At 39.7% G+C, this 24,942-nt stretch overlaps 1 protein-coding gene across 11 annotated transcripts in view; it reads right to left on the bottom strand.

The window, feature by feature from the left end:
* CDKAL1 (CDKAL1 threonylcarbamoyladenosine tRNA methylthiotransferase) overlaps positions 1-24,942 on the bottom strand; it is a 640,160-nt gene that overhangs the window by 26,317 nt on the left and 588,901 nt on the right. For 2 of the 11 annotated variants that reach the window (XM_086370062.1, XM_086370061.1), the window contains one exon: positions 22-8,580. The exons of 8 other annotated variants lie outside the window; for them this stretch is intronic. In XM_086370062.1, coding sequence (XP_086226188.1) covers positions 8,434-8,580 — 147 coding nt within the window. In that variant the 3' untranslated portion in view covers positions 22-8,433. Of the gene's footprint in view, positions 1-21; positions 8,581-11,789; positions 21,874-24,942 lie in introns of those variants that run through there. One more of the 11 variants, XM_086370057.1, reaches the window with a different exon arrangement.

Below are 24,942 nucleotides of genomic sequence, written 5' to 3' on the forward strand. Positions count from 1 at the left end.
GCAGCTGTGACTGCATATTAATTTTATTTTTTTAAGAGACTATTCTCTACAGGATCTGTATTTATGATTTAAGCATGGATTTTTAATAACCAATAAGTTAAATTAGCCAAAATGTTGGTTAAAGCAATGTGACCATTCTAAATTATTCTACCATTTCCAAGTTTATTCCACTGTGAAATGCAACATTTAAAGTATCAGTTATTTATTTTTTTTAAACAAGGTTGTCAAAATGGCTGATGAGGCAAACCAGCTATATTAGATGATTATGCCTAGAATCATTTTTGCCATTGCTCCTTGATAAATACAACCCTCCATGTTAAAGTACGTTGGCAAGATTTTTTTGAACAAAATCCCTTTTCTCTTATGTAGGGACTTGTCACCATGTTCAGGCAGTTACCACTTAGGAAACATAAACACAGCTGCACTAAATAGACCACCTAACAATTACAAAGAAAAAACTGAAAACACCAAACTCCTCTCTCCATTATACAATGCCATTACCTAAATACACTATAATTTGCTCTTTTTTTTTTTTTAACTCTATCATTCAAATATAGCCACTTAGTAAAGTCTTCAAGATGACACATCACAGACTGATGTAGTTCACTCCTTGAAAACCAGTGAAAGTTCCTGCAACATTAATCTCTTTTAAAAATCAAGTTACAACAAAAGGAAGTTCTCCTAACTTCTACTTTGAGCTTTAATGGCCCTGTTTATTAAAAACAAAAAACAAACAAAAAAAAACCTGATGAATACTGGGTTTCACTGAAGTATATTCTTCTGGAAGGAAACTTAGAATGTTTGCACACATTTCACAGTGTGAGTTGCTTATGACTTAGGATAAGTATCTGTCAATGGTTCTTAAGGAAATCTGCAATTACACTTCATCTAACATTAAGTTTTCAGGAAATTAACAACAATACGAGACTGCAGAGCCACCAAAAACGAATGCTGAGACTTTCCTCTTGTTAGAATTAATGTGGATGTTTGCAGTTATCACTTTGGGGGTTATTCTATTTTATCTGGAGAGACTAACCATGACAGTAATTCACACACATAGTTAGAAAAACTTGCTATGTTTATACAGCACAGGGCAGGGCATTTGGTCAACCATTAGAGAACAATTTGTATGGAGTATTTAACTATTTGCCAATGGGATTCAGGAAAATTGCGATGGGTCATTTACAGTGGCAAACACCTCTCCAGTCACCCTTTTGGTCCCTTCAGCCATCGATTTTGTCTCATTGGCTCTTTAAGTTCCCCAGAAACTACTGAGCAAAAATGAGCATGAGCAACCTAGGACTTTGACCAAAAATTGATGCCATCTATCCCCACCCCCTGAAACCGCCATCCCCGCCACACACACAAAAAATAATAAATGCTCTAATGTAGTATTTTTTAAAGAATGAACTGAACATCAAATATGACTTTTAAGAGAATCAACGGTTTCAAATAACCTTAAAAACAACAACAAAGTTAAGGAAGTGTGTAGAGGGGGGACTGGAAAAGGCAATGGCACCCCACTCCAGTACTCTTGCCTGTAAAATCCCATGGAAGGAGGAGCCTGGTAGGCTGCAGTTCATGGGGTCACTAGAGTCGGACACGACTGAGCGACTTCACTTTCACTTTTCACTTTTATGCATTGGAGAAGGAAATGGCAACCCACTCCAGTGTTCTTGCCTGGAGAATCCCAGGGATGGCGGAGCCTGGTGGGCTGCTGTCTATGGGGTCGCACAGAGTTGGACACTACTGAGGTGACTTAGCAGCAGTAGAGGGGGGATTGAGCTGGAATTCTGGAAGAGGCAACATTGCCTTGGTGACAATAAGGAAACTTACAGTCCAAACGTGTAAGTCTTAAATCTTTTTTTTAAATGAGCCATCTCCCTATTTTCCAACCGCTTTCTCCCCAACTCTACGTGACAACTCTGTGTGGTTAAAGATCACATAACAAGATTTAGGGTGTAGTCAGTTGCTCAGTTGTGTCCAACTCTTTGCGACCCAAAGGACCGAGGCCTGGCAAGTTCCTCTGTCCATGGGATTTCCCAGGCAAGAATACTGAAGTGGGTTGCCATTTCCTTCTCCAGGGCATCTTCCCAATCCAGGGATCAAAGCCAGGTCTCCTACATTGCAGGTGGATTCTTTATTGCCTGAGCTATCACGGTACTAGATTTAGGGTAATCATCCTAATTTGACTTAGAATGCCTCTACTGCCCAGCAAGGCAGTCTTGGTCTCAGAGGAAGAAGCAGGGCTTCAGGAGCAAAAGGGCAAGACTACAGATACCCTTAGGTCCCTAGGACTACCATCACTCAGCTCTCAAATATACTAAAGGCAGAGGGATCCCCCAGGAGAGGGATCAGCCTGTCTTACAGAAGGATAGGTGTATACAGAATCTTCACTTAGATTCTGCAGCATCTACTCTCTGCTGACGTTCTGAGATTCTGTGAAAAGGAGGCTTCTTCCCTGGCTTCTCACCCTTGCTGACAGAACCTCCCCAGCAACTGGAATCTCTGACAGGAATGCAAGGCTACGTCACTGGCTTTGAGACAAGCCCCTCGCAGAGGAAGTTAACAGAATGACTGCTTGTGTAATTTAAAAAATGAACAAACTCCTGAGTTTACAGAAAATATATACAGGTACACACACACGCCCATAGAGAGAGAAAGAGAATACAAAGGAGGCTGAAGATACTGGTTTCAATGCCCTCTGTGACTGGCAGCACAATATGGCTACTCAGCAGGAATGATGAAGACGCAAGTGGAACTGTAAACCCACAGAAGGATCCAGAGGATGACTCCCAGATAACCGGAACTTTCAAGGACAGGATGGAAGGGGAAAGTGATGGAGGGAGAAGGAAGGGTCAGAAGCAGGAACGCACAGTTTCAGCAGAACCCTGGGGAGAGGAAGAAGGGTTATTCAAAGACATCAAATGCCACATGTTTGAACTGGAGAGTGGGGCGAGAGGACACAGGTCTGAGTAGATTATTTTTAAGATAAAAGAAATTTGGCTACATTTTGGGCCTTTGATTTCCTTACAGGAAAAAAATGAGAGTTTGGTAGAAGTAACAATGGAGGTGGCGAGGCAAGCAGACTGAAGAGGAAGTGGATTCTGATTTTTAGAGGACCTTTCAGGTCCAAAATTCTAAGTCATCATTCATGGTAGATTTGATCTGCTGACAAGGTTTCAGATGAAGGAAATTTGTACTCTGAATCCAGGCTGTCCCTTTTCTCCCAGTAAATGTGTGCTTAGAACCCTCTGCAAACTATAGCCACTTTCTTGCTGCCCTGAAAGGAACAACTTGATTTTAATACCCACCAAAGAAACATTGACAGAGTCTCTCATAAAGCTATCCAGTGACCTGCACCTGAAGAATCCTGTTAAAATCTTCCCAACAAAGTTCTTTTTAAAATAATCTCTTTGCCTTTTGATTTGCTTTACAGGTACATAATCTATAGCTGATTTATAAAATGCTTCTTTAATTTCTAAAGCATTTTAGAGTTTAAGAAGTTGGGTTGGGAATATAGTCTCTTGCACTTTTCACTTTCCATTTACAAAGTCTGACCTTCAGGACATGCGTCAGAACTTTTCAAAGTGGTTGTCAGACCTGGCACCTGCTGTAAGCAGACAAATGTACTCTGTAATTTATTCATCAGATGTCAGTGAAGACAGTGGCTTTTCCTATGACACGCACAACTTCTTTCAGTCCATGTGAACCTGACTTCAAAATTACATTTTAAGAGAAATGAACTGCAGAAATGTTGCAGGGAGGAAGCCAATTCTGACTCCATGTTGGAAACTTTCGTTGACTTGCTTTTTTTTGCTTTTATCATTATAATCAATACTCCATGGCTTATTATTACTGATACTCCATGGCTCGCCTGGGGGACCCTGCCCTCTGCTTGACTGTAAACTGAAGTGCCTTTGTTCAGCTCATGGAGAGAGAGTTTGTCCCTGTCCACCTGTGAAGAGAAGAGATTAACACACCCCTTCCAACAGCTGGCCATTCCCTTGGAGATGTCTGGCAAGATGGAAGACCCTTTCACTTGACTTTCTCACTGCCTCTTCCTCTCTGTTCTGCCTTTTGACTTTAGCTCCTCATTGTTTCTTTCTCTCTGATCTATTAAAGAATCTGGCATCCAGACCCCAATAAAATGGTTATTTTGAGGTGCTAGCCTGCCAGCTTGTCGGTCTGCCCGCTCCCCGATTAAAGTCTCTTTCTTGCCTCAACACCTCGTCTCTGGGATTCAGTGGAGCCTGCTGTAACAGAACCAGTCCTATGAAACCATCCCTCCGTTTCACAGATGGGGTCACTGAAGGTACAGAACAAGCCCATGGGATCCTGCATGATCTGCTAATCTCACAGAGCTGATGGGAACCATGGTCCCTGCTATGAAGGCGGGAGGTGCAGGCGGGGTAGAACTTTCCAGGCTTTGTTGGAAAGACGTGGAAAAAAAAAAAAAAAAGCGCGTCTGCTTTTTTTTTTCCAAACACAAAGGCAGAAAATAAAGACTGCATTCCCTTGAATAGACAAAGAAGCTCAGAACCTGAAAGGGGCTTAGCAAACTCTGATTTCACAGAGAGGAGACTGAGGTTCAGCAGAATGCACTGATCTGTTCAGTGGCCGAGAGAAGTCTTGGAAGCATCCTTGCTACTTGATGTCTCCTATGGAATTCCTAGCCGCAGAAAACGTACAACATCAGGGCTCTAATTCTGGAGTGTGCGGCTTTTCCTTGAGCAGAGAAACATCTGTGACAGACAAAAAGCAGTAAAGCAGTGGCTTTTTTTTTTTTTTTAATTCAATTTGGGGGCAGATTTTTCAGTCCGTTATATAATCAGCTGGCTGTGTTATTTGTGTCACATCTATGCTTCAAATTTTCCCAAGTGCCTTAAGTGGTGAGAAACATCAGTTCTAGCCATATGGGCAGATAACACACAGAAAACACACACTAGCATGAAAAAAGCAGTGGTTTCCAACAGAATTGGGTTGCTGAATGAATGCTCATTCAAGTACATTCTATTTCTCCACGGGTCCTAAAACAAACAACATTCTGCACGGCTATTTCAGGATGTAAAGAGAGAAGCTAAAAAGAATTGCTTCAAGACAGGCAGATAATACTGAAATTTAACAAAGACATTAAGAGTACTTGGGTTTTTACCTTTAACCCAGTAAGAACTGTGACTTGTATAAGTATTCTCTGAACTAGAAGAAGCAGAGTTTCTTTTAAGTCCATAATGTGGCTTTAAAATATAAACTTTATGTAAATTTTACTTTTTTTCAACTTTTTTTTCACTCTTCTCACTTTTGTTTTACTTAAACAGAAAACCTTACGTGTGGCTTTGGAAAATAATTGCAATTCAGTTTCTACTCATAAAGGGTCAGGTTACAGAGATTTCAACAATTCAATATAACTGCTCAGGGTACCCAAAAACATTCATAAAGGACAGAAAGGACAGATGTATATTAGACTTGTGTAAGAGAAATATTTATTTCTTGAAAACAGTTACAAGAAGGTAGAGGAATTATTTTGCTTCCTCTGAAAAGTTTCTAGCAATTAATTTTTCTGTCCAGTTGCCTTAGGTGGAGAAATGGAGATTAAAACACATGTATCAAAAGCTCTAATTATTTACTGCACATTTCTAATAAACCTGAATTTTATCTCTGCTTATCCTATACAATATTTTGACATGCTACTTTTGCAGCTAAGTTTTTTTTTTTTTTAATTGTAGATAATAAAATACAATTTTTCTACCTGACTGGTTTCTGAATGCATGACTCTGGGAAATGTCAAATGTCTTTCTTTAGCTCCAGTCAAATTAGTTTTTTTTCCCCCCTAAGCTGCCTGGAACATGTTAAACACAAGGCTGTGACCTTAAACTCTGAAATAATATTTCTAGTGTCTGTGCAAAAGCCTGCCCTCACATACACCTTTAGACTAATTACTGCAGTGTAATGTTGCCAGTGAACCACTGTAATTACACTTGGAGAAAAGTATGGTCTTGTTCTTTCCTAGCTAATGAAAATGATAACCTTTCCATTTTGATTCATCATTCACAACAGGCAGAGCATGCGATGCTGGGTCTCCAGGGTATACAGTAATTTTCCTGACTGTTTATGCACACTTCTGTTTTCTGGCCCTGCAGAAGCTGGAATTAAAGAAGCAGGCATACTTAAGCTAAAAACAGTCAACAGTAATAATAGCAATAACATTAAAATTTAATATCATCCTTATCCACAACGCCATTCTATAACGAAACAGGGCCGTGACACAGGAATGTGTGTCAAAATGATGATAGCACAGAAAACAAGTAATGAGCCTCTAAGTCCAGCATATTGGAAACGCCTGCCATCAGTTACTGGTCTACTTAAGGGTTCCCGAGAGACGACGGAGGACAGTTGACTGTGAAAGGGGCTGGACTTGGATCCGACTCTTAAACAATGATGGGAAATACATTGTTAGATTTTTTTTAAATACTATCCTCTGTGTGAAAAAAACACATATTAGCTAGCTATTCTTATTATTAGAATTAAGTGTGTTCAAAGGGAAAGAACGCTCCTTTAATGTAGAATATCCATACCTCTAAAGTGTTTATTTATCTAGTAATTGCCATGAGCATCTTAGTGTCTCTATTAGTCCTTCCTCACATTTCATAAATAACCTAAACACACACAAAAAACAATCTGGCTTGTTCAAAGTCCTTCCTCCCAAAACAGTGATGAAAGTTACAAAGACCAAGGTGGTTCTGCTGAATTGAATCAGAAAATGAAATTTCTTCTAACAACAGCCCTTGTATTTCTGTCTTCAGTTGCTGGCTGATTTTCTTTTAGCTATGTGCACATCCCAGTAAGAAAAAGGCAACCAAAGGGGTCTCTTCCCAGGTGGAGGCAATTTCATTCCAAACAAAGGTTTTTTTCCTTCTGTTGGTTGATCAGTTCTGTCCAGTTGGTTGAGTTAGCTCAGTCATGTCTGACTCTTTGTGACCCCATGGACTGCAGCACGCCAGGCCTGCCTGTCCGTCACCAACTCCTGGAGCTCACCCAAACTCATGTCCATAGTGTTGGTGATGCCATCCAACCATCTTATTCTCTGTTGTCCCCTTCTCCTCTCGCCTTCAATCTTTCCCAGCATCAGGATCTTTTCTAATGAGTCAGTTCTTCATATCAGGTGGCCAAAGTATTGGAGTTAGCCAACAATAATCAGTATAGTAACAGTGCTTTATTGATACAGTAATTCTCAATAGCAAATAGTTACATGACAAATGTTGACCTGATTCCTTGGCTGCATTAGAAATCTGTACCTCAGTGCTGACTGAACTTCCAATTTGAAAACCAGTCAAGTTTTATTTATCTGCCTGGAGATTTTTGGTAATCTAGAACATTCTGAGGTATTATCTGCAATGCTTTTATGGAATTATTTTAATTGTGATAAGAATATACAACATGACATCTGTTCTCTTAACAAACCCAAATAGCCTTTCCTTATCACGTATTTGGCACAAGTACATTACACGTATTTTTTCCCAAACTAGGCAAGCTCTACAATTTAAAAACTCTACATTTAAAAACTATCAAAAGTGCTAAAACCAGATGTTGCCAGTAAAATCTATTTATGATGTCTTATTAATGGGATGACCAAGCGGGGCCAACATGGGACATGTATGTGGAACCCTTTTTTATTAAGATTTAAGTTCTAAGATTGAACAAATTATCTCCATTTGCTTCTGCCTTCCCAATCTTTTCCCACTGGTCCCTATCAACCATTGCTCAGCATGTCTGGGCCATTGTTCTTTGATGAGATTTTCACTTAAGTGCAAAGGTGACCATACTTATATCTTAGAACTGTTGAACAGATTACCTCCTTGGAAAGCATCTTTAGAATTTTTGCTTCACTGGTAACACAATAAATAATTCAGATTACAAAAAGAAAGGGAAGTAGGCAGCTGAGTTTTAGAGAGAGATTTAATGTTAACATATAACTCATCAAGTTTATCTGTAACTTTAAAATTGGATTTTATCCTGACAGGTGCTTTTAGGCCATGTGGTAAATTAAAGAAGTAATCTGAAACTGTACCACCCAGTACTGTGGCCGCCAGCCACAGGTGGCTGTGGAGCACCTGAATGTGGCAAACCCTTAGTGAGATATGCTGGAAAACACACACCAGGACAAAAAACTTAGCAGATCTCAAAAATTTAATGTAACTAAAAGAGTGTGCAAACTAGCTTATTAACTTTACATTGTTTACAGGTTGAAGTTGTTAACTGATGAACAGAAACCTCAATTAAATTAGTCAAGAGGCTGGAAGGGGAAGCTCTGTGTTTTAGGAGGACTGTACCACCCAAGAGTAAAGAAGACTTCCTCGGCTTTCCTGGCAAGAGCTCAGCCAACATGAGACTGAAACAACGCAGCCAAAAACCAGTTCCAGTAGTGCTCTGAACTCAGTTCCTCCAGGGAACCCTTGGCTTCTCATAGCCCTCCGACTTCTTTTGCCTCCTTTCAAAGAGTTCTCTTCTCTGTGCTCTGTGGAGCCTTGCATGTGGCTCCATGGATGCGGCTTCCCAGTGGTGCGGTGCTAAAGAATCCACCTGCCAATACAGGAGACCTAGGTTTTGACTCCCTGGGTCAGGAAGATCTCCTGGAGGAGGAAATGGCAACAACCCACTCCAGTATGCTTCCCTGGAAATCCCTTGGACAGAGGAGCCTGGAGGGCTACAGTGACAAAGAGTTGGACACAACTGAGTGACTAAGTACCCACACGTGCACCAAGGTGGTAGGCACCAAACTTGCCATTCTTTGTTGATCTGTAATAAATCTATTTTTTTTTTTTTTTTTGGAGAAACAAATGGCAGTCTTTATTTGTTGTATGGCAACGAAATAATGATTCTGATATGCTGAGTTAAATAAAATATTAAAATTTATTTCACCTGTTTTTTATTTTTTTGTGTAACTACTAGAGAATTTAAAATAACATCTGTGATTCATTTCCATTGGATAGTGCTGTTCTAAAACATTATTATGTGATCTTTAAAAATTTAACAGAAATTCCCCCTTTCACTATTTTAAGGACCAGATTGATTAATTTTTTCCCCTTTAACTCACCCCAAACACCCTTATTTGGACTAATTATGTAAACGAAATGCATTAATTTTAGGAAAGAATACCTGCTGCTGCTGCTGCTGCTGCTAAGTCGCTCCAGTCATGTCTGACTCTGTGTGACCCCGTAGACGGCAGCCCACCAGGCTCCCCTGTCCCTGGGATTCTCCAGGCAAGAACACTGGAGTGGGTTGCCATTTCCTTCTCCTACATATCTATAAATTGTTAAAGGCAGAGATTTCAAACTACTAAATTTCTCTTTTTGACCTTTAAATTAATCTTGTTTCCATTTTTTTCTGGTCAACCCTAGCCTCTCCAAAAGCCTAAGGCATGATCAATTTGCTTGTTGTTTTCCAGGTAATCCAGGCAACCAAAGAAAGGCCATCTAAAATTTCCAATCTGTCACTTCCCATTCTGTGTGGCTGCAAGAGCAACCATCTAAAGAACAATGATGTTTGGCAGAAATAGACCATTCTCAAATTCATTTTTTAAAAAGCCAAAATGAACATCCAAAATACCTACCGCCTTTGGTGAGATCAATCTTTTGTTAGCAACCCTATTACCAAAGAACTCAGCATAGATGTGAGCAATAAATAACGCGTGCAGCGCACCCACCATCTTTCAACCATTTGCCAGTCAGGATGGAGGCAGAGGAAGCAGAAAGGATTAAGCAGAAATCAAAGACAGCCAAGCTCTAATGGTGTCTAATTAACATAACAAAAGACACAGCTCCAATCTTTCAGCAGTGGGCAATACATCTCATTAAAGAAGACTGAATAACAATTATTCTCTCTTGCGCCCTCCCAGCCCCACCCGCTCCGGGCTTCTTGGCTTAGCTCAGGGAGACCCTGAGAGCTGGGCTGGAGAGCTTCTGCCTTCTCGGCCAGGCATTATGGCTGCAGGCAAAGAGGCCACTTGTACTGCTGTGCACCTGCATCTCAATGCTCTATTCTGCTTTCCTCTTCTGCTGTGAAAATGTAGCTTCTTCAAGCACATGGCAAGTCCTACTATAGGGCTGTTTATAGGTATATAATATTGAGAAGTAGCAATGATGACCTAAAAAATGAATACCAGTTCCCTCCTAAAATGTCTTTATTTAAAGACAATTGATCTGCTTCTCTTCCCTTATTCTTTTTTTCCCCTCCCTTTGATATCACTACCCTGTTTCAGAGTTAATGAAGCTAAATTGAAATTCGACCAAATTTACTGCAACCAGTAATTAGTCTGAGCATGTGTGCATGTGCGCGTACACACACACACACACACCATGAAATTTAAATGTCTGGTTCAGACCTATCCCTTCTCCCCATCTTCTCTTGATGATAGACAGCTGAAAAAATATATGAAATTCAACACAAGGAAATTGAGGTTGCAGGTGAACCCGTGGGTAGTTTTTGTATAAATTTAAACCAAAAAGAAAAGATTCTAGTTAAACCAAGGATAAAAAAATATTCTTCCAGGGTGATCACTAAGAAAAATGAAAGTGTCAAGTAATCCTACGTACTTTTTCATATCAATCTACTTCGGGGGAAGGATTGAGGATTGAGAGGGTAGGAAAGACAAAATAATGCAGTTATTTAAATTGAACAATTTCCAATTCTGAGCTGTATTTTTTTAGTCAGTAACCTTTCAAAAAGGAATCTAGTTATGAGGGCTGTTTTGATTTTTTTAATGGCCTTTCCTGCCAAATACAGTATTGTAGAGTCTACTTTAACCCAAACACTACTCTAGGAAAAGCTGTTGATCACAGGGGTGGACAGGAACCTCTTTAATTGTTACAGAGACTCAATAACAGAAACTGAGCCAATGCCTCAAGCAGCTGGGAAAACCTCCTCAACCTGTGTAGTATGTCTGGATTGTCCACACTGTGGCAAAGTCACTGCCTTGCAGGCACTGAGAAACCTTGAGAATATTCAGGTCATTCACATCATGCATGGCAGACATGGAGTGAGATATTTTGATGCCACATGCACTCTGCATGTGGCAGCACACAGTTAAAATAAAACTTGAGAAGTCACTTTAATCTTAAAAGGCCCTTCTCCTTCCGGTGAACTACTCCACATTCAAGAGCTGGTAGCCACCTTCCACCCATGAGGAAGAGTGAGTTTTAAAAAATTTTCTCTTCCACTCAATATTTCCTGTTTAATAGATCACCCTGTACCTTTAAAGAGAGAGGAAAACAAACAAACAAACAAACAAACAAAACCTTCTTGTCTATTTCCACCTCAAAGTTTTGCAAAAAAGTAGTATGCAAATTGGAGAAGGCAATGGCAACCCACTCCAGTACTCTTGCCTGGAAAATCCCATGGGTGGAGGAGCCTGGTGGGCTGCAGTCCATGGGGTCGCCAAGAGTTGGAGATGACTGAGCAACTTCACTTTCACGCATTGGAGCAGGAAATGGCAACCCACTCCAGTGTTCTTGCCTGGAGAATCCCAGGGACGGGGGAGCCTGGTGGGCTGCCATCTATGGGATCGCACAGAGTCGAACACAACTGAAGTGACTTAGCAGCAGCAGCAGCAGCAGTATGCAAATATAACACATTATTATGAAGTCTGTCCTGATTTATATTTTAAAGCACAACAATTTGGTGTTTTAATTCCCAGTCAGTAACTAGATCTCTGAAAACCATCACAATCTGAGTCTATGGTCTAATATCTTACAAAGCTTTCTGGGTACATTGGTATAATTTCATTCTCTCTCTTTTTTTTTAATCTTTTTTTTTTTAATTTAAATTTATTTATTTTATTTGGAGGCTAATTACTTTACAATATTGCATTGGTTCTGCCATACATCAACACAAATCCGCCACGGGTGTAGAGCCCTGGTCAACAGAAAAGCTTGAAGACTACTAAACAGGGAATCAAGAAGTCTTTTGTTTCCCAGATGAAGGAATAAGATAAAACCCCAGAAGACCAACTAAGTGAAGTGGAAACAGGAAATCTACACAACAAAGAGTTCAGAGTAACGATGGTAAAGATGATCCAAGAACTCAGGAAAAGAAAGGATGCACAGAGTGAGAAATTACAAGAATATTTTAGCAAAGAGAAGACACAACAAACAATCAAACAGAGCTGAAAAATACACTAACTGAACTGAAAAATACGCTAGAAGGAATCAACAGCAGAATGAATGTGGCAGAAGAACAGATCAGTGAGTTGGAAGGCAGAGTGGTGGAAATTGCTGCCATGGAACAGAATAAAGAATGAAAAGAAACAAGGACAGTTTAAGAGACCTCTGGGACAACATCAAAAGCACCAACGTTTGCATTATAGGAGTCCCAGAAGGAGAAGAGAGAGAGAAAGGGCCTGAGATAATAGCTGAAAACTTCTCTAACATGGAAAAGGAAATAGTCACATAAGTCCAGGAAATACAGAGTCCCAAGTAGGATGAACCCAAGGAGGAACACAGCAAGACACATAATAATCAAACTAACCAGAGGCCTGTGGTTTGACCTCTGCCAGTAATGAGCTGTTTGATTCCACAAACAAACCATTTCACTTTGGGGCCTCAGCTTCCTCATCTTAAAGGGGGTTTGAAACCAGTCAATGGAAAGGCTACTTGTGCTTCACATATCCGTGGAGGAGGCAGGGCCAGCAAGGTGTCCTGCAGTGAGGGCTAAGCGCCCACAGTGGAAACTGCACTTCAGCAGGCAGTGGTTGCGGTGGCAACAGCAGCTTCGAGCATCCCCTGGACACGGCCGGGCTGGCCCTTGCCGCACACCTGCTGCTGCCAAGTCGCTCAGCACTAGTCTAATCACCACTGTTCTTCCTTTCACTTCCAGAGCTGACGGTAGCCTGGAATTAACAACGTTTGCCAAAGGCAAGATTGAACAGAAGAATGAACGGGAGTAACATTTCAGGTATTCGGTTTACCTGTCTGAAAGAAACAATTACAATAATTACCTGGCTTGAATCTTGAGTTGTCTTCAGATTAATGACTTAATGACCTAAATTTGGGAGTCAGTATATGTGCTGGAAAAGTTGGATGACTATTGGCATCCAACATTACAGCTGATGGGACTCCTGTTCCCGCCAGGAGTAAGTTCGCAAATTTCATGCATCTTTCATTGGCTGTAGAAGGTAGATCTGTTAGCTGAAACACATTTATGAGTTCAACCCTACTCCTGGATATCTTGATTGAAGGAGTAAGGAGAAAAATTTAATTTTAAGAAAAAAACCATCTTGGGGCTCTGTCCAATTACTGTTGCAGAATAGGCACAACTTTTAGAAAGCAACGCAGTATGGATGCAGGACTATTTAGCGTATATAGATGGTGGCCAAACAAGCTAACAAAACAGAAGGCTGCAGGGGGTCCTTGCTGGTCTTGCTGGGCCTGTTGTCGCCTCTCTTGAGGAATTCTGCCCCCAAAGCAGAGATAGCTCTGTACTTCGTTTTCAAAGCCATGACTCACAAGGATTTCAGAGAAGACAGAACACATTTAATGGGAAAAAAGGAAGAAAACTGTCCAATATTGATAAACCTACAATTTATTTTTTCAGTAGCTATTGGACAGATGAATTATGCTAAAAGAGAAGAAAACAACACCCCAAGCAGCTTCTTGTCATTTCTAAAACATGATCCTGTGCCTGCCTGAAAGAGTTAAGGCTATATAAATATTTATCATTCTTCTTTCAAAAGGATAAGAAAAATTCCTTCTGCATACATGAATTTCAGATTGCTAGGCAAACATCAGGATATGGTCAGAGGCCCATCATCTTAATGAGGATATGGTAGTGATAATTTTTTTTTTTAAAGGTTGCTTATATGTGATCAAAAACACCCTAGAGATTTTGATTTTATACTGGGGCACGCACAGACCCATGAACAGTTAATGCTTTCAGAAGCATATGAGTGGGGTAACAGGAATACCATCAAGGGCTTATAGTGGGACTAGGGTGAAAGATTCATTAAAAGTGATAAATAGGATATGCCTTGCCTAATGTCTTGCAACTGCATATTTAATACAGCAGGCCAGTGACTATGCATTTTAACTGTCTTTATTTTTGAGAGCTGCCAGATTTTAATTACAGATTAAACAGTTATTTGCAAATGAGTACCTCTTCATTAACATATCAGAATCATAATAATAAACAATTCTGTTACCAAGCAGGGTACAGGGCGGTGGGAAGTTTAAGAACAGTATATACAAATGGCACTACGGCAGGGCAAAATATCCTACTTAAGGTAAGCGAGCTGATACCTTAAATTTTTTTTAGCGGAAATAAATAACCTAGATGAAAGTTCACAAGATTCTACATTTTATGAGATCAGAGACTGTGTTTCTTTTATTTACAGCTATATCTCTAGAGCCAACACCATGCCTGGTTCACTGTAGGTGCTTAAAAAAGGTTGAATGAATGAGTGAACTGGTTTAAAGAGTATGTATTTCTATTTGCTGTCAAGTACTGATATTTTGTAAAAATTTGCTAAACTGGAATCAAATTATCAGTGAGATTATTCTCAAAGGATTTAATTCTCTAGTTTATTCCAAGGAACACAGAAGAAATACATTTTTCTGTTACCACCTTCATAACAAACTATTGTTGTGTGTGATTCAGTCATGTCCAACTCTTTTGTGACCCCATGGACTACAGCTTGCCAGGCTCCTCTGTCCATGGGATTTTCCAGGCAAGAAGAGCAGGTTGCCATTTCCTTCTCCAGGGGATCTTCCCAACCCAGGGATCAAACCTGCTTCTCTTGTGTCTCCTGCATTGGCAGGTGGATTCTTTATCACCGTGCCACCTGGGAAGCCCAATAGCAGCTGCAATAATCTTGCTTACACAGCTCCTTATTTATTTTTATTAAAGACCTTATTTTTTTTTAGGGTGGTTTTATGTCCATAGAAAAACTGGGAGGAGGATCCAGAGACTTCCCAAGTATCTCCTTGTCCAATATAGGCACAGCCTCTATTGATGTATCAACGTGGGTTCATAATTTGTAACAAATGTACTACTCTGGTGAAGGATGACAACAGTTCCCTGTTTTTCATTTTCACCTGTACTTTTGTTGTTTCTAAGTCTGAGACCAAGAAACACAAAGTTAAGTAACTAGCTCAAGGCTAAGTGAGTTAGATACAGCTCTAGGGCACCAAGCATCCTAGCCCAAGCGTTTTCTGCAGTCTCCAATGCTGCACCATCCTTCTATTTATTTTGCTTCTGGAAGAGAGCAGGAAACAAGGCCCTGGATAAGAGGTATATAAGAAAGTCAAGGTCACATACTGTATGATGGTGAAGCGGAATAATTTCCTTTTTAGGGAGGCATAGTTCATAAGCTACAATATTCAGTCACAAAAATTTTATTTCTGATTTTTTTAAAATACAAAGTAATTTATTATGAATAAACAATTACTTCCAAATTCTTCAGCTTGCCAGAAAGCTAGTAGGCAAGAAGTAGAAAAAAAAAAGTTTAGGCTAATTACTGAAATACACCCATCCTACAAAACAGGGTGGGGGGAAATGCCCTCCCTCCCCCAAACTACTTGCTTCTAACTAGGCAGCTTCATGTTCAGTATGTGACCTTGTTTAGATTTGTCTTGAGGTTGAATAAGGCCGCAGACTAATAAATGAAGGAAACATCTGACTATCAACAAGCACACCCATGATAAAGAACTGTTGGGCAACTGACTTTATAAGTCTATTTTGGGTTATGTTTCTATTATGGTCTCATTCATTCTCTCTCTCTCTCATTCTTTCTTCCCCTGACCATCATGCCCCCACCCACGCACCCCACTTCCTTTTCCCTCTTTGAAAATCCCAGACCTTCTTTGCAAAGATATTGGGGCCTTTTCTCACTCTGAGAAGAGGTGAGGGAAGATATGCAGCTATACTTGACAGCATGGAAGTCACTTCCCTTCTAATGAGTCTCTCACTTGCTGTGTCCTAGGTTAAAAGATAACAGCAATGCTGGCGAGGAAGTTTCTAAACTTGTAAAACTCATTGTGACAGCGATCTTCTCACACTTTTTGAGCTGAAATGTTGTTTGTGTAAAAATTCAGAAAAATGTGGCAGGCTGGACTCACTCCCCAAGCTGTGTGCTCTGCAAGGAACCCAAGCATTACAGAGAGAACATGGAACCCAGCTGGAGACCAGAGCTGAGCTCTCCTGTGTTTGGCTAAGTCCTCTCTGGTCCTCAGTCAGATGCAAGTACTGCCAGTTCACTCAACAAATGACAGCAGGTGTGATTTCTTAAGAACGTGATGACTGCTCCATGAAAATAAGTTGCTAGTGATGCTGGTATCACCATTACAACTACAGAGGCCCAGAGACTGTACAAGTGAGGAAGTTATTTCTGGAAGATGCCTAGGATTAGAAACTTTTTTGGGTACTATTTTTTATCAAACAATTCCTTCTGCAGTAGCTTTTAACAGGATCATCTTTGACAACGTGATTCCTCCTTGCTTTCAATTAAAAAGGCTTATATACGACTTAGGGCTTCCCAGGGGGCACAGTGGTAAAGAATCTGCCTGCCAACACAGGAGATGCAGGTTCAATTCCTGGGTCGGGAAGATCCCCGGAGTAGGAAATGGCAAGCCATGCCAGTATTTCTTGTCTGGGAAATCCCATGGACAGAGGAGTCTGGTGGGCTACAGTCCATGGGGTTGCAAAGAGTCAGACATGACTGAGCTGCTGCTGCTGCTAAATTGCTTCAGTCGTGTCCAACTCTGTGCGACCCCATAGAAGGCAGCCCACTAGGCTCCTCTGTCCCTGGGATTCTCCAGGCAAGAATACTGGAGTGGGTTGCCATTGCCTTCTCCACATGACTGAGCATGCACACACATATACAATTTAAAATTAACGCTAAAAGTGAATGTGAAAGTGTTAGTCGCTCAGTCGTGACCCCATGGACTGTGTAGCCCACCAGGCTCTTTTGTCCATGGAATTCTTCAGGCAAGAATACTGGAGTGGATTTCCATTTCCTCCTCCAGGAGATCTTCCCAACGCAGGGATGGAATCCCAGTCTCCTGCCATGAAGGCGGATTCTTTACCATCTGAGCCATCAGGGAAGCCCAAAATTAACACTAAAATCAAGCTTTAAAAAAAAAAAAAAAAAGCTAAAAAGTATAGCCTCTTCTTCATTATTTGAGCTCAGAATCTACACAGAGCACATCTATATTATTAGCACACTGATGTTTTTTCCACTATCAGTGCAATCGCAACATCGATGGTGAAGAATTTACAAAGAACAATAGGCACGGGCTTTGTGCAAGAATTTTATATTATTAAAAATCCTTAAATATATCACCCCTGTCATACGGTTTAGAATGATGATAAGAATGTAATTTCATGACAGTTTCCCATTTTCTCTCATCTTACTCTCTCCCCAGTAACTTGCCCTCACCTTGGATACTGTATGATGGCCCCTTGAATCTTCATTTCTCATTTTTTTCTGCTGTTCTGTGCTTGCAGCACTGGCTACTCTTATCTTGTAAGTGACATTTCCTTGCTTAGTTGACAGACTAGACAGAACATCAAGGGGTGACAAAACAGGTTGAGGTCAAATGAGATTGTGACTTGTGTTTGGACAAGCCATTCACTTCTGCTGCCTATAAAATGGGAAAAGCTTACATCCAACTACCTTAGAATTAAAGAAACATACATAAAAATAGCAGCTTAAATACTATGAAATATATTTTAAAATGACACTTCTTGTATTGGTTTATTCAACATTTCCGGTTAGGTTGCTAGGCTCTAAGAAAACTTTTTTAATCAAAAATAAACTATTACTCTATGTGTTTGCTTTCATTATCTTTTTGGAAAATCATCAAATATCTCAGTAAATGATGATTCTCCAATTTCCTTATGGAGCAAATGTTTGAGTAGATCCAGCAGTTATCTTTGAGGTAATGCATCATCGTCTTGCTACTAAAAGATGAAAATCTTAAATAATACCTAGCTGGGCTGAAAATCATATCACACTCTTTAAATCAAGTCTTTGTTTTCATATATCAAGTCTTCTGGTTTTGCTCAAAACACCTACTTTTTATATATTCACGTTCAGAAGTTAATCAAGAGAGTAGAAAAATAATTTTAAAAAAAGAAAAATAATCATATGAGGTTTCCAAACAGAATTAAGCAAGCAAATCAAATCTATGAAAAATAAGTAATCATTAGAAATTAGAACTAGTTCCTCCTTGTATTTGATAATAGATATACTTTCTACAAAATAGGATTTATGAGTGTGTGTGTAATGTGTGTTCAATTTAGCAAAACAGTAATTATCATGATATATAAAAACAAAACATCCTAAAAATGGAAATAAGCCAGTGTATTAATGTGCAGGAAAAAAACCCAAAAGCCTCCACAGTAGAAGGCAAGAGACCTAGTTTTAAAAACAAGGCCCAGGGAACTCTGTACAATATTCTGTAATAACCTAAATGGGCAAAGAATTTGAAAAAGAACATGTATATATATAAGCGAATTGCTTTGCTATACATCTGAAACTAACACAACACTGTTAACTAACTATACTCCAATATAAAATGAAAATTAACAACAAATACATATCAAAATGGAGCACAAAATAAATTTCTAATAAGAGTGTTTTTCAGCTGTGTAACAGCGGTTTCAAGCTCTGCCATACCACAGACCACCACTGATACTTGAAGGGATTAACAGCCTCTATTTTCTGTCTCTCAGATCCATTTCCCATAATCCATCTAAAGAGATATTTTAAAAACTCAAGTCTGGTCATGTCATACACCTCCATTAAAATGCTACAATGGGTCCCCAGTGCTCTCAGGAGAAAGCTATCACATAAAGCCATATTTTATTTTTTAAATCAGTGCACAGGAGGCCATGTAATAAAGATGTCATAATTTATTTGACTACTTCCCTATTAATAGACATTTGGCTTGTTTCCAGTTTTTGGCTATGAAAAACAACAATGCATACCTTTCTGGACACATGGCTGAGCATTTCTCTAGGAGTGGAATAACCAGGTTGAAGGAAGAATATTTAGTTATAATTTTCACATATACAACCAAATTGCCCTTCAGAATGGCTTTATCAATTTATACCTTCCCATTTAGCATAGAGAAGGGGCAGGAGGAGAAGGGGACGACAGAGGATGAGACAGCTGGATGGCATCACCGACTCGATGGACAGTCGACTCTGGGAGTGGTGATGGACAGGGAGACCTGGCGTGCTGTGATTCATGGGATCACAAAGAGCTGGACACGACTGGGCGACTGCACTGAACTGATCTAGTATACAGGGCTTTCCTTCTAGACCCAGCAACATGGTGTGTGCATGCTTGCTCAGCCCCTTCAGTTGTGTCTGACTCTGCAAATCTATAGACTGCAGCCTACTAGGCTCCTCTGTCCATGGTATTCTCCAGGCAAGAATACTGGAGTGGGCTGCCATGCCCTCCTCCAGGGATCTTCCCAGCCCAGGGATCGAACCTGTGTCTCATATCACTGGCACTGGCAGGCAGGTTCTTTACCAGTAGTGCCACCTTTGTAGCATAAAAAGGAAAGAAATATTTTTGGTGTAATTTCCATCTCCCTAGTTGCCAGTGAGTTTGAGTATCTCTCACACCTTTGTTGAATGCCATTTGCCCGTTTGTCTGTTAAGCTGCAATTACTGAAGTACAAGGGTTAAGTATGGATGTGAGAGATGGATCAAAAAGAAGGCTGAGCACCGAAGAATTGATGCTTTTGAATTGTAATTCTGGAGAAGACTCTTAAGAGTCTTTTGGACAGCAAGGAGATGAAACCAGTCAACCCTAAAGGAAATCAACCCTGAATATTCACTGGAAGGACTGATGCTGAAGCTGAAGCTCCAATACTTCAGCCAGCTGATGCAAAGAGTTGACTCGGTGGAAAAGACCTGATGTTTGGAAAGATTGAGGGTAGGAGAAGAAGGGGGCAACAGAGGATGAGATGGTTGGAGGGCGACACTGACTCGATGAACGTGAGTCTGAGTGAACTCTGAGACAGTGAAGGACAGGGACACCTGGATGCCACAGTCCACGGGGTCGCAGAGTCGGACACGACCTAGTGACTGAACAACAACAACATATTAAAGGTATTTCCCCCGGATTTCTTGCCTATCTTTTAATGATCATTTATTGTATAGAAATGCTTACTCTTTGGTAGCAAAATTTATCAAAAAGTCTTGTTGGCCTTTTGATTAAGATTATATTGACAATATAGAATAATAGGGGGAAATTTGACAGTAGCATGATATTAAATTGTCTACAAAAGAATGTGTTATGTTTTATAATTTAAATATACCTTCTATATTTTTCAAAAAAATCAGCTTTTATCCTAAAGATCTTATCATTTGTTACTGGATTTATTTGTTGGTATATGTATTGCTTAGTTTCTATTGTGAATGGGATCTTTTTCTATTACTTTCATTTAAAGTCTTTTTCTGTTAATTTTAGTCTTGATGGAATCTTGTACCTGGCTCATACCCCTTAGTTTTTCAGTTAATTCTCCTGAACTTGTATACTTGTCTGTATTCTCTACCAGAATAAAACTTTCCTGAGAAAGGAGATGACGCCTATCTTTTCATTGGCATGTTCCTACTGCCTGGCATAGATCGTGGCACACAGTGGGGAATCAATAAACAGTCGCTGAACTGAACAGAATTTAAAATGTAAATTCACATGTGAGTGTAAGTTCACGTGCATTCCTCTCTATGATGGTCAAACTTCTTGAATGGAATGAACTTAAGATTCTACTATCTTAAGACTTATTAACCTATTAAAATACATACAAAAATTAAAAACACTATGCTAATCACTAGACCAAAGAGAAAAGAGAAACTCCAAATGAGTCAGTTTAAGAATAGGATTAGAATACTACATACTAGACAGGAAAGAAGAAAACGAATTAACAAATATGTAAGTTTGGCAATCAGAGAAATAAGAACAACAACCCCAACAATGGCCACACCCTATGAAATGCAGAATAAAGGAATACAATTAAAGCCAGAAATAGAAAACATAAAAATAGGAACAATTAATCATTCAAGCATATTTTTGTTCATGTTGAGGGGGGAGGAGCTCACAAAACCGAAATGAAACACAGCAACAAATCAATCCTGAAGCAGACAAAATGTTAGCAAACCAGTCAAGATGGGGGGGAAAAGAAAAATGAGGAGTGAAAAGGGCAAGAGAACATTACATACAACTCTATGCTAAAAAAGGTGAAAAAGGAAATCAGTGTAGGACGGATTGTAGGACTATATTACAAAAATTGACTCAAAATGAAAACTTTTATGCATACAAGCAATTGAAAAGGTTATTACACAATTTCCTCTTAAAAGACTCTACGTAAGAAAGCTTCTTAGCAGTCAACTCAACTTCTGAGAAACAGATAACCTCATGCTAGAGAAACAGATCCAGAGCATCGAAAAATACAGCAAATCTCCCCATTAGATTTTTAGAAGTCAGTAGTAGAAAAAACCTGAGAAAATAATACGAAAAAGGAAGATGAAAGATGAGGTATCTTAACCTCAATACAATGTAATATGTTGGATAAAAGGGCAGGTTCTGGAGCTGGAATCCCAGTCAGCCACTCACAGTTGACCCTTGAGTAGCACGGGCATTAGGAGTACCGACCCTCCGTGTAGTTGAAAATCCTTGAGTAACTTTAGTCTCTCCTCCACATCTGTGGTTCTGTGTCTGCAGAATCAACCAATTGTGAATTGTGCAGTACTGCAGGATGGCTTTGTTGATGACAGAAGTGGGCCTGTGCAGCTTGAATGCGTGTTGTTTGAGCGTCAGCTGTGCTAGTTATGCCACTCTGAGTGAGTTATTTTCCTCTGTGATGCCCCAAACTGTGAGGATTAAAAAAATAATCCTCGTAAAGCACTTAGTATAACGGCAGCCACAATATTTTAAGGGAATGACTGTGGACAGTCTTCCCTTGAAAATATGTAAAATTATGCATTTTGTCGGTATGTCAATTTTTCTGAGAGGAAGGTTAATGGTTTTCATGAGATTTTCAAATGAATCATGACTTCCTCCAAATTAAGACCCACTGTTACACATTAATCTTACTTTAGAGTACAGATGTAGAAAATCTGGATGCAATATAAGCAAAATAAATACAAAAGCACATTAGAAGAATCATTCATCAGTACCCCCAAAATTAATCTTTGAAATTGAAGGCTATACTTGGGTGAGAATGTACAGTGGTCAGCTTTTCTAGTAAACAGTTTCACAGTATCTATCAAGAACCCTTAACTGAGTAATATTTATACTCTTTAACCTAATAATTGTGCTTCCAGAAATACATTTACTGAAAATGGATATTGGGACCAAAAAATGTGTGTTATATGATGCTTATTATGGGGTAATTTATAATACCAAAACATGAGAAACAATCTGAGTGTCCAACAATAGAGGAATAGCCAGCAAACTGATGCATCCATTCCAGGTTTAGTGTGTAGCCATTCCTGACTTTACGAACTTCAAAGACACAAATGATGTTCACAACGTAATTTTTTTAAATTAACTTGTATACAGAGTATAATGCCAGCATCATAAAATAAAGGAACATAAGCGAAAGGAAGTAAATACACAAAGAAGTGCTAATGGTTAACTCTGGGTGGTGGGATTATGAGTGATTAATTCTCTTCCTTCCTTCCCTTCCTCCCTCCTTTACAGATGCTCTAAAACAGGCATTTTTAAAACAATCATATAAAACTCATTTAATAAAAATATCTTACTAATAGGGGCTTCCCAGGGGGCTCAGTGGTAATGATTCACCTGGAACAGGAGAAGCAGGTTCGACCTCCGGGTTGGGAAGATCCCCTGGAGGAGGAAATGGCAACCCACTCCAGTATTCTTTCCTAGCAAATCCCATGGACAGAGGAGGCTGGTGGGCTATAGACCATGGGGTCCCAAAAGAGTCGGATATGACTGAGCAACAAGCGTACACACATCTTACTAACGAAGGTGAGCAAACAAATGGGTCAGCAGAACTACCACTCCCCACTTTGTAACTTTTGCTTATAAAATTGTTTCAGCTTTCTCTTTAATATTATGATAATTAAAGAATACTGACAATGAATGACAAGAGTTGCAAACAAACCATTACCTTACAACTCTCCTAAGCAGTGAATTAATGTTGGCTAAAAACAATACAGTCTGTTTTGGTAGGTTATGGTATCAATACTTTCTCAGCCTCTGTAAATGACAGGAAGTTTTCCCTACCTTTCCTGTGAAAACAGTGAAACATATTCATGGCCTCAGAAATATTTTAGAAACAGGGTCATGATTTTTTGCTCCAAACTTCACGAAGTAGAAGGGAAACCTAAAAAAATCCTTAAGTAGGTAATATGTATGAAATAAGATGACTAATACAACTATTAATTCTTTTGCAATCTTCCCTCATAACTCTGGCCTTACTAATATTAAACGATCGCCTGGTCAACCAGCCCATCTTCTGTGACAGTGTGGTATGGTCCTGATGATCACCTCGGGTGATCGGGCATGCTTTTAGGCACCTGATCAGACAAACTAAGCTTCACTCGCATGCTCCACAGGTCAATAGCTACTCTCATTATTACTTTTGTTCTCTCACTGGTAAGTATGTGTTCATCTACATCCAGCAAAAGCTTGATGGCTTTTCTATTTTCTTTTTTTCCTTCATCCTGTCTGACCAGGCCACCGAGGGTTAGGCTAGGTGTGATTCGAGGTCTCAGTGGGGACACTGGTGCACAACATTGGTGTCAACATTGCTGTCACTGGGTAGACTTGGTGAAACATTCTAATCTCATATATATTTTTTTTTTCTTTTTTTTTTTTTTCTCTAATTTTATTTTATTTTTAAACTTTACATAATTGTATTAGTTTTGCCAAATATCAAAATGAATCCGCCACAGGTATACATGTGTTCCCCATCCCGAACCCTCCTCCCTCCTCCCTCCCCATACCATCCCTCTGGGCCGTCCCAGTGCACCAGCCCCAAGCATCCAGCATCATGCATCGAACCTGGACTGGCAACTCGTTTCCTACATGATATTTTACATGTTTCATTGCCATTCTCCCAAATCTTCCCACCCTCTCCCTCTCCCACAGAGTCCATAAGACTGTTCTATACAGCAGTGTCTCTTTTGCTGTCTCGTACACCGGGTTATTGTTACCATCTTTCTAAATTCCATATATATGTGTTAGTATACTGCATTTATGTTTTTCCTTCTGGCTTACTTCACTCTGTATAATAGGCTCCAGTTTCATCCACCTCATTAGAACTGATTCAAATGTATTCTTTTTAATGGCTGAGTAATACTCCATTGTGTATATGTACCACAGCTTTCTTATCCATTCATCTGCTGATGGACATCTAGGTTGCTTCCATGTCTTGGCTATTATAAACAGTGCTGCGATGAACATTGGGGTACACGTGTCTCTTTCCCTTCTGGTTTCCTCAGTGTGTATGCCCAGCAGTGGGGTTGCTGGATCATAAGGCAGTTCTATTTCCAGTTTTTTAAGGAATCTCCACACTGTTCTCCATAGTGGCTGTACTAGTTTGCATTCCCACCAACAGTGTAAGAGGGTTCCCTTTTCTCCACACCCTCTCCAGCATTTATTATTTGTAGACTTTTGGATCGCAGCCATTCTGACTGGTGTGAAATGGTACCTCATGGTGGTTTTGATTTGCATTTCTCTGACAATGAGTGATGTTGAGCATCTTTTCATGTGTTTGTTAGCCATCTGTATGTCTTTTTTGGAGAAATGTCTATTTAGTTCTTTGGCCCATTTTTTGATTGGGTCGTTTATTTTTCTGGAGTTGAGCTGTAGGAGTTGCTTGTATATTTTTGAGATTAGTTGTTTGTCGGTTGCTTCATTTGCTATTATTTTCTCCCATTCTGAAGGCTGTCTTTTCACCTTGCTAATAG

The sequence above is a fragment of the Bos grunniens genome, chromosome 23 (assembly GCF_055505025.1).
Source record: "Bos grunniens cultivar Pamir isolate PY7600 chromosome 23, Bosgru_T2T1.0, whole genome shotgun sequence".
In the NCBI taxonomy this organism is placed as follows: Eukaryota; Metazoa; Chordata; class Mammalia; order Artiodactyla; family Bovidae; genus Bos; species Bos grunniens.